We start from the raw sequence: 11,828 nt of genomic DNA, 5'->3' as shown, positions 1-11,828 counted from the left end.
TAATGTTTAAAGTATTCTGTTTGTTAATAACAAAAAAGTTTAATTTTTATATTTTATACATTTACATTCTATTTTATTATTATTATTATTATTATTTGAAATGTAATTAAGTAAGATTATTTAGTCTAAATCATCCTGCAGACCCCTTCAATGTTTGCTGAGGCACCCTAATGGGCCTCGGCCCCTGGTTGAGGAGCACTTATTTTTGTGAATATACTATAAAATATTCATACAAATACTCTCAAGTCTCATGACTGGCTGCGTTATTGCTCTTTATTGTACAGAACATTACTTAGAAATGTAATGATGGCACTAAAGGGAAATATATTACCATAGTGCATACCTAAGCAATAATCATTCTCACTTTCACATTTTTCATGTGTCAGCTGAACTCAAGTTTCACTTTTATCTCCAAAGAATATTTTAGGGCAGTTTTTACTTAAAAAATTACAATGTGTGGTGTATTGCATTTGCATTTTTGCATTTTTTGCAAAAAAAAAAAATATTTTACAATCTGTATGCTTCATGAAAGTAACATGTAACAGATTACTTTGAGCTGGGTGGTTTTCTCACTACATTTAGATAAAAATGGCCAGTTGATGACAGAGATTTCATACCAAGTCACTCAAACTGAATATTTGCAGAAACCACTCAAAGGTTATAAGAAAACAGACAGTGAGCCTTAAACTATACTACTTGAAAATAAAAATATGCATGCACCCAAACACATTCATGCAGAATAACTCAACACCACCACGACTATGACTGTGAAGAACAGTTTCACACTTCTGTAAAAGATTTAAAAATGAACACATTTGAAATACTTCTTAATTTGTTGTTAATGTAAGTAATTAAATCCATTAATTGCAATACAAACACATTCATTGCTACCTATCTGCATATTTTGGGTATTGGGTAACATGCTAAAGACATATCATGTGACATTCTTCAACAGCAGGGGAGTGACAGAAGCATAGTTCAGATTATGAATGGAAATGAGACCAGAGGGACTGATGAAGCCTCACTGAAGTCAACAGGAGACTGTATTAGCAACAGCTTCATGCATGTAGAGCAGCTGGAGAAATAGAAACGGGCACGGTTGTGATAACAGGGATTGTTTGCCTTACGTAATATACAGTAGCCATATTGTACTTGAGATATCAAGGAGAATCTTTTTGAGGTGTAAATGTAGAGATTAATTAATAGTGAAGTTCAGAGAGAGAGTTGAGGTTCAGGGTAAACTGAGAGTGAGATAGAGAAAGAGAGAATGTGAACTGGCAGCGCTGAGCAGAAGTTTGACATGGAGAGGATGGTTGTATTAGGATCTGCAAGCTTTCAGCTGTTTTGTCACTCAAACAGATGGCAAAATCTACAGGTTAAATAAGAAAAACCAACAAACAAACAAGCTAAATAAAACAAAAATAGGGGATACATTTTTTGTAATGACTCTAAACTGTTCTCATTTATATATATTCATAATTCTTCTTATCCAGCAGTGCTTTGAAAGTGCTGATATTTATACAAGGATATTAAATAAGATAGTATTTAACAAGATAGTACATTCAACTATATTAAATCTAAAACAATCATCTAAACCAGGGGCATCGTGTTAAGTCTTTAGTGCTGTGATTAATAAATAAAGATATAAAATAATCGCTCATCCATATTTAAAGTTAAAACATTTACCAAAGTCTACATCTCATATATTATTTTGTACATAGATTAAAATTTTTTTTTATTCAAAATACTTTCAACTGTTTACATGAATAATAAAAAAATATATATGTGTGACTGGTAATGTCACAGTCCAAAACCAAGTAAAATGATTACACTAGGATTATTTTTATTCTTGCAAAAAATTCTGCAATATTGGACTGCATATTTTTAAATACTCCTAAAATGGACATTATGCTATATCAAAATGATAATGCTTTGGTCAAGAGCTTAGGAGTAATTCGATTTCAAAACTGTAAATGTCTTGTTATCTTCTTCAATCTCACTTGATCCAGCAGAGCTGCTGTTCTGCACAGTAGGAGGAATGTATGAAAGTGATAGCACTAGTAGGAAGAAGGGAGATCAAGAGAGAGAGAGGAGGATTAGGAAAGAGACTGCAGGGAACAGCAGGAACTCAATAAAGTGTTGCAGATGACAGGTGGAACACATTGGGATGCTTTACTGACGTACAAGACGAAAGAGAGCGAGTGAGACGTCTGGGAAGGGGCTGCATGCCTCACTGTTGTAGAACATGGCTATCTGGGATGGAAATATGCAGAGGAATTTTTGAGGGAAAAGGGAAGAGCGAGGGAGAGAGAGAGAGAGCAGAGGTAGCAGGCATGCATGAGTGAGGGCCGTCAGACTCATTGAGGATCAAGAGAGAGAGAGAGCACAGATATAAAAATACTCAGTAGCAACTGATACTCACATTCATTAACTGACAACAATAACTGCGTGTCAATCTCAGTTGTTTGTTGATAACAAGTAACAGACAGTTTGACTCAGATCTCAGTCCTGTACAGATGGGAAAGAGACAGTGAGAGAGGTACTGACTGTTTCCAAGACATCCTGAAAGACCTGCAGCGTTGGACAATGACTGTGAGTCAAATACTGCTCTTATGGAAAATTCTCCATTTCATAACAGCACACATTAATTAGTACCTAATTGTTACCAGAAATTAATAAATAATATTTAAAATATGTAAGAATAACACACACACATATATATATAGACTATATGTAGGATTTAACAGGATAAAACCTGAAATGCCATGTGATCTAAAACCGCCATTCACAAAACACCACATGTACTTGTAACAAATGAAAACATTCATTGCTGATTTCATTAATGGTGAATGGCAGCTTTACAGAAGAAAATCATGACTGAAAAACTTTTCAGGTTTTATCCGGCTAAATCTTTAAAGCTGTGTTATACACCTGTGGTTAATATGAAGCGTTCCAGCCGTTCTCCACAGCACATACTGTACATACTGCACATATCCAATTGCATGTCACTGATAACCCATTCGAAATCATTTTGAAATACAAAAGTGAAAAGGGTTGTCACTGCAATTAAATGGGAAAGGATGGTTGAGTTTCACAGTAAATATGTACAATACTGATCAAAAGTTTCTGATAAAGATTTTTAATGTTTTGCTCAAAAAGGATGCATTAAAAAACAGTAATATTGTAAATTATTATTACAACTTAAAAAACTGTTTTGTATTTAAAATATATATTAAAAAATGTATAAAATTAACATTTTTGCAGTCATTACTCAAAGAGCATGTCTACAGTGACATGATCTTTTGGAAATTACTATAATATGCTGATTTTGTGCTGAAGAAATATTTCTTTTATTATCAATATTGCAGGCAGTTTTTGCTGCTTAGTATTTTTGTGGAAACCATGATACACATTCAAAATCTGGGTTAAGTAAGATTTTTAAAAAAAAAAAAAAAGAAAGAAGAAAAAGAAAAAATGAAATAAATAAAGACACATTAAACTGAATAAAAGTGACAGTAAAGACATAAAAAATGTTATTTAAGATTTTTATTTCAAATAAATTCTGTTCTTTTGAAATTTCTATTTATCAAAGATTTCTAAAAAAATAAATAAAATAAGAACCATTATAATTAATTGACTATCAATAATAATTGATAGTAACTGCACCAAATATGCTTACAAAAACAATTTCTAAAGGACTGTGTGAAACTGAAGCCTGGAGAAATGGCTGCTAAAAATTCAGCTTTGAATCACAGGAATAAAATACATTTTAAATATTAAAATAGAAAACTGTTATTTTATTTTAAATTGCAATAATATTTCACACTATTACTGGTAAGCATAAGAGACTAAAATAGATAGACAGACAGAGGGATAGATAGATAGATAGATAGATAGATAGATAGATAGATAGATAGATAGATAGATAGATAGATAGATAGATAGATAGATAGATAGATAGATAGATAGATAGATAGATAGATAGATAGATAGATAGATAGATTGATTGATTGATTGATTGATAGACAGACAGATAGACAGCCCTTTGCACTATGTGCCAATATTGACATATTTACAAAACTTTTGTATTTCAAAAGTATTCTGAATGGTTAATCAATGCTAGATAATTGTGATATGGTTTCAAAAACTGATTTACAAGGGGTTGAATGGGTAAAATCCTAAAAAAAATTTTAATGCCTAACAGCAAAAGACAGATGAAATTCTTAAAATTCAGTTTTAAAATCAGCATTAGTCTTACTGTACATTACAGGCATGAAGGTTACATGGAAAATGTAACAAGCTAGAGCCTGCACGTCTACTCCTGGCACCTTATCAAAGGCCACTGCCAGAGACGTCTATCAGTAAGATAAAGGCTGTTCTCAGTGCCTAGCAACGCACTCATACAACCACTCCACCGGGTCTACATCACAGACTTATAAAGTTGTAACTGAATACCACAATTACATGTTCTTTGATGGCTCTGGAAGCGCATGGTGCTGCTCCTCAGCTGCATGGCATTAGTGAAGGTTACATAGACTTGCATAGTAAAAACACGAACACAGACGCACATAGGACTGGGGTGATGCCCACTTCTAGGAACTTTAATCAACACATGTCCCTTATAGATGAATAGGGTGTAATGTAAACATGAGCTGCTTGCTTTGTGTTATGTAAAACACACTTGTAATATACACCCAAGCTATTTCAGGGCCGTCAAGGTGTTAATGGGCTTGTGGTATAGTTTGACCATTCTCTGTGTGACATAAAGGTGAAGGCTGGTGAAAGAACTGACATATGGATAGTTATTACAGCTATTATTATTACACAGCTCTCTGGAATACAAGGATGCAATTTAATTGCACAGTTGTCTAACTGATCATTGTCTCAAGCAACCAATTTGTCTTTGATTATTTGATCAGGATCAGATAATAAACATGCATTTATCAGTTATAACATGAAAATATTTATCAGCTTATTTTTAATAATTCATGTCAACTTTAATTTTTGCAAAGATTACATAAAACAAAAGTGGAGGCTTCACACAGCCTACTGACTGAAAATGATCATTGCATGATTTCAATTTTGCTGTTGTATTGTTGTCAGACTGCACCTAAAGAACTGGACGAGCTGTGCTACCTCACGGCTCAGTCCATGACATCACTGGTGACATCACAGCACTTCAAGCTCATCAAAAAGCTGGGAGAGGGCTCGTACGGCAAGGTGATGCTGGCTGTGCATCGGAGGAGAGGTCAGTTGATTTGTGCTCACCTGTTTAGTTCACTTTGAGCACTGTGACAAACAAGATAGGGTGTATATTTGGTGAAAGCGAAGCACTTCTTACTTTAGCAATCTCTGAACTTTGCAGGAACCCCAATGGCTCTGAAGTTCTTCCCCCGTAGCTCCACCACTCTTCAAGCTTTCCTGCGGGAATACAATCTCTCCATCTCCTACTGCACACACCCTTCTTTAACACGGGCTATAGGCATCTTCTACTCCACTCCTTCTAACTATGTCTTTGCCCAGGAGGCTGGTCTCTATGGCGACCTGTATGATGTCATCGTGTCAGAGGTCAGTAAAACAGTAGACTTGACTGATTTTAATTTCACAAAAAGTCACATTCTGACATCATTTACTCACCCTCAAGTTGTTCAGAAGTGATTTAGATGACCACTAGACAACCTTATAATGGCTCCTCCTCTACAATGGTCCCTGGGCTGGAACTGAAATTATGATGACGCATGCATGATGAGTGGAGCATTTTTCGTAGTGACATCTTTCCAGGGAACAATGTATCTTTGATTATTCAGGCACGTACTTGTTGTCTGATATCCTCACTCCCTGTTCTCATTCTCCTGCCAAAAACAGCAGCTCCTATCATCAGCCTTGATACATTAATGCTGTTTAATGGGAGTACTTGGAGCACCGCTGAAGAGCAGATTAAATACAGAACACACAGATCTTCTGTCATCTCATCACTCTTTCCATTTTTACTGGGCTGTATTGGAATAAATAATATTTCCAAAGCATCGATACATACAACAAATAAATTGAAAGGGAAAAAAAATACATACATACATAAATGAAAATAATGTACCCGAAATGTTTAAATAAATAATCAATATAAAAACAACAACAACTGAAAAAATAGCAATAACAATAATGAAAAACAAGCAAATAAGGTAAAATAAATTATTAAATAAATAAACATAAGAATTGCCATAACAAGATTAATTTTAAAATGGAAAAATTATAATAATATAAAATTACATTAAGGCTAGTTATTTTACATAATAATAATAATAATAATAATAATAAATGAACATATACAAAAAGTAATAATATTGAACAAGGGTAAATAAGTAAATAAATAAATAACACTATTAGTTATAATGAGAAAAAAAGTGAAGAAAGAATTTTTTCTTTCTTCACTTTTTTTCTCATTATAACTTAAGAAAGAAAGAAAGAAAGAAAGAAAGAAAGAAAGAAAGAAAGAAAGAAAGAAAGAAAGAAAGAAAGAAAGAAAGAAAAAAAAATCAATAATAATAAAAATAATAAAATATAAAACAGCAATGGAAATATTATTGGAAAAAGGGAAATTATAAGGTGCCAGAAATGGAAATAAACAAATATTCAATGTAATAATAATAATAATAATAAATTGACATATACAAATAATAATAACAATAAAAATGAAAATAGGAAAAATAAGGTGTTATATAAATGAATAAATATACAAGTAAGTCAACAAATAAATAAGCAATATTATGTGTAATTTTTATAATAATAATAATTATAAAATAACATTTTATGTAAAATGTTACAACAATATCATGTAAAATGTTAATAATAATACATTAAAAATGATAAAATAATAATTCTAATAATCAGTATATATAAAAAGGAATCTCTTTGTCTTTTTCTGTAGGAGGGGGTGAGTGAGGAGTCTGCACAACGTGTGATGTCTCAGTTGAGTGGTGCTGTGTCTCATCTCCATTCTCTTGGCTTTGTGCACCGTGACATCAAGCCAGAGAACATCTTCTTGTGTGACCGTGCTTGTCGCTGGGTCAAACTGGGCGACTTTGGCCTGGCTCGAGCACAGGGGACCGAGGTCCGTGCTGTGTGGTACAACTCACCTTTCTGTGTGCCCGAGGTAGAGGGCGCCAAGACAGTCAGCGATGCAGAGGAAGCGGAGGACATCTGGATGTCCGTGGAGCCCAGTTTGGATACTTGGGCTTTGGGGATCCTCATATACTGCCTGCTGACGAGCTGCTTCCCCTGGGAGGAGAGCACTTCTGATGACCCTTCCTACTGCAAGTATAGAGACTGGTTCAACCGAATCGAACAGAGAGAGGAGGCACAAGACACTGTGAGGGAGGAGAATGAAGCAGAAATTGATGTGCCCCCGCAGTTTGACTCTTTAAGCTCATTCGTCCTCACCTTGCTGAGAAAGCTGCTGAACCCGCTGCCCCGGCTTCGCCCCGGGCCTGATGAGATCCTGTCTTACCTCGGGGGACCTTGGTTACTGAAGACAGAGAAAGAGGAGATGAGGAGAGAGCTGGAGGCACAAGAGGAGGCCAAGAAGATGTATGAGAGAGGAGGGGTGGAAGCGGAAAAAGAGATATTGGGACGGAGGGAGAGATAAAGTTCATGCACGACAGCAAAAATGTACTTTATTTTCAAGATTTTATATAGCATTTATATTTTGGAATATAAGTTTTTTTATATCATTTTATATCATTTATTTGATCAAAACAGTAATATTGTTACATTAGAAATTATTACAATTTAAAATAACTGTTTTCTATTTCAATACAAAGAAGCTGAATTTTTTAGCAATCTTCAGTGTCACATGATCCTTTAGAAATCATTCTAATATCCTGATTTGATGCTCAAACATTATTATTTTATGATCAATGTTGAAAACAGTTGCTGCTTGTGGAAACAATGTATTTATCAGGACTTTTTTCAGGATAATTTTTTATTTCTTTTTGGATTATTAGTGTCTGGACATGGTTAAGTAGACAATTTTCATTCAAGAATGGCTTAGTGTTCAGATACTTTGGCCACAACAATTCAGTGTTTCTCATATTGAGCTGGTAATACTAAAACCAACAATACTGCAATTACCAACAGACTTCTCAGTTGCAATGTATAAGTATTCACTTAACGTGTAGAGAGGAAAACTTGTAGATGTAGATTAATAATGCTCAACAGATGTGGGTGGAATACATAAACACTGTTTCTACCTCAAACCAGTTGTTTTAATGTTTATACATGTTTGAATAAACTTGTTTTGGTGACTCATTTACTCTCTTCAGTCTGTTATATAATATGCACTTCTCAAGTTACACTTATAAGTTGACATCCACATATGCGTACGTCAGTATTTGTTGATAAACTATACCGACCTCATCATGCATTATAACACTTCAGATGAAGTGTCTCGGGCCGGCTATACCACTACTGAGGTGCCCTTGAGCAAGGCACCGAACTCCCAACTGCTCCCCGGGCGCCGCAGCATAAATGGCTGCCCACTGCTCCGGGTGTATGTTCACGGTGTGTGTGTGTGTGTGTGTTCACTGCTGTGTGTGTGCACTCTGGATGGGTTAAATGCAGAGCACGAATTCTGAGTATGGGTCACCATACTTGGCTGTATGTCACGTCACTTCACTTCACTTCCATCAAGACCACCCTGTCTTTTCTGCATTTAGTGCTTACTTACAAATTGTAGTATATTACAAAATACATATAGTTAGTAATGTAAACACATAACAGATTTTAGTTATAGTCTGATTAGTTTTGCCTACTTTTAGATTACCTTCGACCTAGTTCATAACATTGATTTGAATTGAATATCTTTTACTGATATCATATTGATATGCAAATAGAAAGACAATGTATTCCATTCTTTGTTATTAACAAGTGCATTAAATATTTCATTATGTCAGGGCTTCTCAAACTGGGGTTTATGAAGGAACCAGCAAGAGGTTCCTAAGTCAATAAGAGTTGATTATTAAATCTTTAAAAATGTTAAATTAAATAAATAATTAATAAAAACAAACAATAAAAATAAAAAAAACTATATTTTAATTTGTTTACCTGCATCAACCATCAACAAAACTGTAAACATGAAAAACTGTTGTTAAATTATTGACTAATTATTATTATACTTACTATTATTAAATTCAGAGGGTACTTCAGGTAATCATATAATGTCAAAAAGATTCAGCTGACAAAAAAAGTTTTATATGTAAATACAAAATGGAAATTAATTTGTCCATTGTCGTGTTTTAGAAAAAAAGAAGAAGATCAATTCTGTGTAATTATGTGCACTTTCAAAAAACTGGAAGTCTTTTCAAACACAGGTGTTTTTAGATAGAAAATTAAAAGATTGTGGAGGAATGATAAAATATGAAGAATTTACTTTCATTGTGTGAATAATCATGTAATCAATAAAAAAGTAACAGTAAGTATTTTAAATGTAATATAATCAGATTACATGTGTTTAATTTTTTGAATCTATGTAATCTAGATAATAATCTTATTACTCAGTATTGTCTGCAACCTACAGTTTATGTATTTAATTTTATTTTCTAACATTGTTCAGTGTTTTGATTATTCCTTCATTTAGTCTTCCTCTGACCCCCTCCATGAATCCTAAAGATTCATTATATCAGCTCTGGGCTTCACTATGGGGCCTATGTGAGCCCTTCTGCAGATGGTTTTATAAATAGCCTCAGGTCCATCTATTTAGACTGCTGAACACATCAGCACCTTTCTGTGTCCCCTCTTTGCACCCTGCTTCTCTCTCCCTGTTCATGTTCTTCACCACCTCTTCATCTCTCCTATGAAACATTGTGATCTGTCCTTCTCTGGTTCGGTACAGAGCATTCATTTAGCATGCAGGTCAAAGTCAGGTCAAATTATGTGCATTCCCTCACAGATGCATTAATACAGTCTACATTCTCCCCTAGTTGATGATATTGTTGTATTCTTATAGTAGATGACAAGGTGAAAGAATATTATGTGTTTCATCAGTCAGTGTCACTTCATGCCATCAGCTTTCTGGAAATCTGCTGTTCAGAGATGCGCAATATCAGTAGTGTTGCATCTGCATCATTGTTCGGAGCTGCAGAGGAGCTTCAATGGTGACATGGCCAATAAAACAGACGAGGCTTTTGAGTGACAAAGGGACCAGACATCATTTTCTGTTAACAAAAGTTGGCAGCGCAACAAAGTTGAGCTCAGTTTTGTGCAAATGAGCAGCATTTAGTCGACAGTAACCAATAGGAGTGCAGGTCTGCAACCAGATAAAGTTATTCCTGCTTCTTTGTTTACACTTCCTAACTGGGAAAAAGGTTCAGCCAGTGTACTTAACTAAGTACTAAACCAGTGAACTAAAACTAAAACTATTACAAGTCACCTTTATATTTTCTAAGTATTAGATAAAAAAACCTTATCTTAAAATATTGAAAATATATTTACTAAAATTACTTAAACTAAACTGAAATAAATTCAATCAAAACAGAAATATAAAAAATAAAAAAATTAAAATGACAAAAACATACTTACTAAGACAAACTAAAATTAAAATGAAAACGAATAAAAAAAAAATTAATTCAAAATATTAATGAATAGTAAACAATACTAATATATTATTGGCTTAGGCCAGCATAATTTTTGGGTTAAATGTGGTCTAAACTTGGTTAGCACTGGTTTAGTGTTGGTCTAACATAGTCAAGTTGGTTAACTGAGAGACAAATGATTAGAAAAGGTTTTCATTACCATCTCATTTTAAATTCTATTTCATGCCATTTAAAATGCATTCAGTTCTTAATTTAATTCGGAATGATGCACAATCTATAATGATTTTCAGTTTTTGTCATTTTTAAAAATAAACCTTTACCTGGGCACCACCTACGAGACCTGTTTAAACAACACACAGGTCTCAGTTTAATATTGCATGTGTATAAAAAATGAATCTTAATAGTTTTTTTTACTAGTTTCATTCATTTTGCAGCTAGTAAAATTAAATCTCAGACATGAGACAAATGTGCACAATGTCATAAACAGAGATTTGATGGCCAGTAAATTCCAGTGTACAGGGATAGACTCCACAGGGGACAGCTGGATGGAAGGACACAACAACTGATGAGTGGTGGGAGACACAGATAGAACGCAGTGGATCATGAAAATGACAGGAGAAGAGCTGGACGGTAAGAGCAGAGCCAAGGACAGCAATGCGATTAGCAGAACCTACTACAAACCTCAGCAAAATGCAGGGATAATGATTACATCACACAAACATATCAATATACAGACTGGCTAATCTTGATCAGTAGCAGTCAACATATAAAACTGATCGTTTGCATTACAGCAGCAAATACTGATTACTTTTATCAAAATCAGCAGATTCGCAGTCCATTGAAAACAGATCTCTGAATCTGTGAATTTGAACAAATTGTCTGAGTAAATGATTCAATGACTCACTCAGAATACTTATCACATTTTGCTGCTGTAGTATTTCTAGTATTTCTGTAGTAATACTATTCCACCAATATTTCAGGAGCCTGGGTTGCCAGTTTTCAGAAAACACAGCATACTGCAGCCATGGAAGACAGCAAACGAACTGGGTCAGAGATCACACATTCTACCTGACCTCAAAAGCATTACCACAGGCATATTAAAATGTGGATAAATCAGCTCATAACCTTACAGTGTAAGGCTTGTCACCCTCCATTGTCAGTTGCACTGGTTAGTGTTGTATGTCCTCAATCTGACAACCCGCATGAGCATCATGTCTGAGGAGGAGGCGGGAGAAACAATAT

At 34.4% G+C, this 11,828-nt stretch overlaps 1 protein-coding gene across 1 annotated transcript; it reads left to right on the top strand.

Annotated features, from left to right (window-relative positions):
• Positions 1 to 1,929: 1,929 nt before the first annotated feature.
• On the top strand, positions 1,930 to 8,304 carry sbk3 (SH3 domain binding kinase family, member 3). Its single transcript, XM_042740633.1, has 4 exons — positions 1,930 to 2,592; positions 5,104 to 5,248; positions 5,366 to 5,568; positions 6,926 to 8,304. The coding sequence occupies exons 1-4, from the start codon at positions 2,587 to 2,589 to the stop codon at positions 7,640 to 7,642; spliced, it is 1,071 nt and encodes a 356-aa protein (XP_042596567.1). The 5' UTR covers positions 1,930 to 2,586; the 3' UTR covers positions 7,643 to 8,304.
• Positions 8,305 to 11,828: the final 3,524 nt, after the last annotated feature.

The sequence above is a fragment of the Cyprinus carpio genome, chromosome B16 (assembly GCF_018340385.1).
Source record: "Cyprinus carpio isolate SPL01 chromosome B16, ASM1834038v1, whole genome shotgun sequence".
Classification (NCBI taxonomy): domain Eukaryota; kingdom Metazoa; phylum Chordata; class Actinopteri; order Cypriniformes; family Cyprinidae; genus Cyprinus; species Cyprinus carpio.
The sequence above is the reverse complement of the archived record's forward strand: the minus strand, read 5'-3'. Positions and strand labels throughout refer to the sequence as shown.

Excerpts from the sequence above, each read along its gene's own strand:
- sbk3 (XM_042740633.1), top strand. Across the intron at positions 5,249-5,365 it reads GGCTGTGCATCGGAGGAGAG|GAACCCCAATGGCTCTGAAG; the intron begins GTCAGTTGATTT and ends TGAACTTTGCAG. Across the intron at positions 5,569-6,925 it reads ATGATGTCATCGTGTCAGAG|GAGGGGGTGAGTGAGGAGTC; the intron begins GTCAGTAAAACA and ends CTTTTTCTGTAG.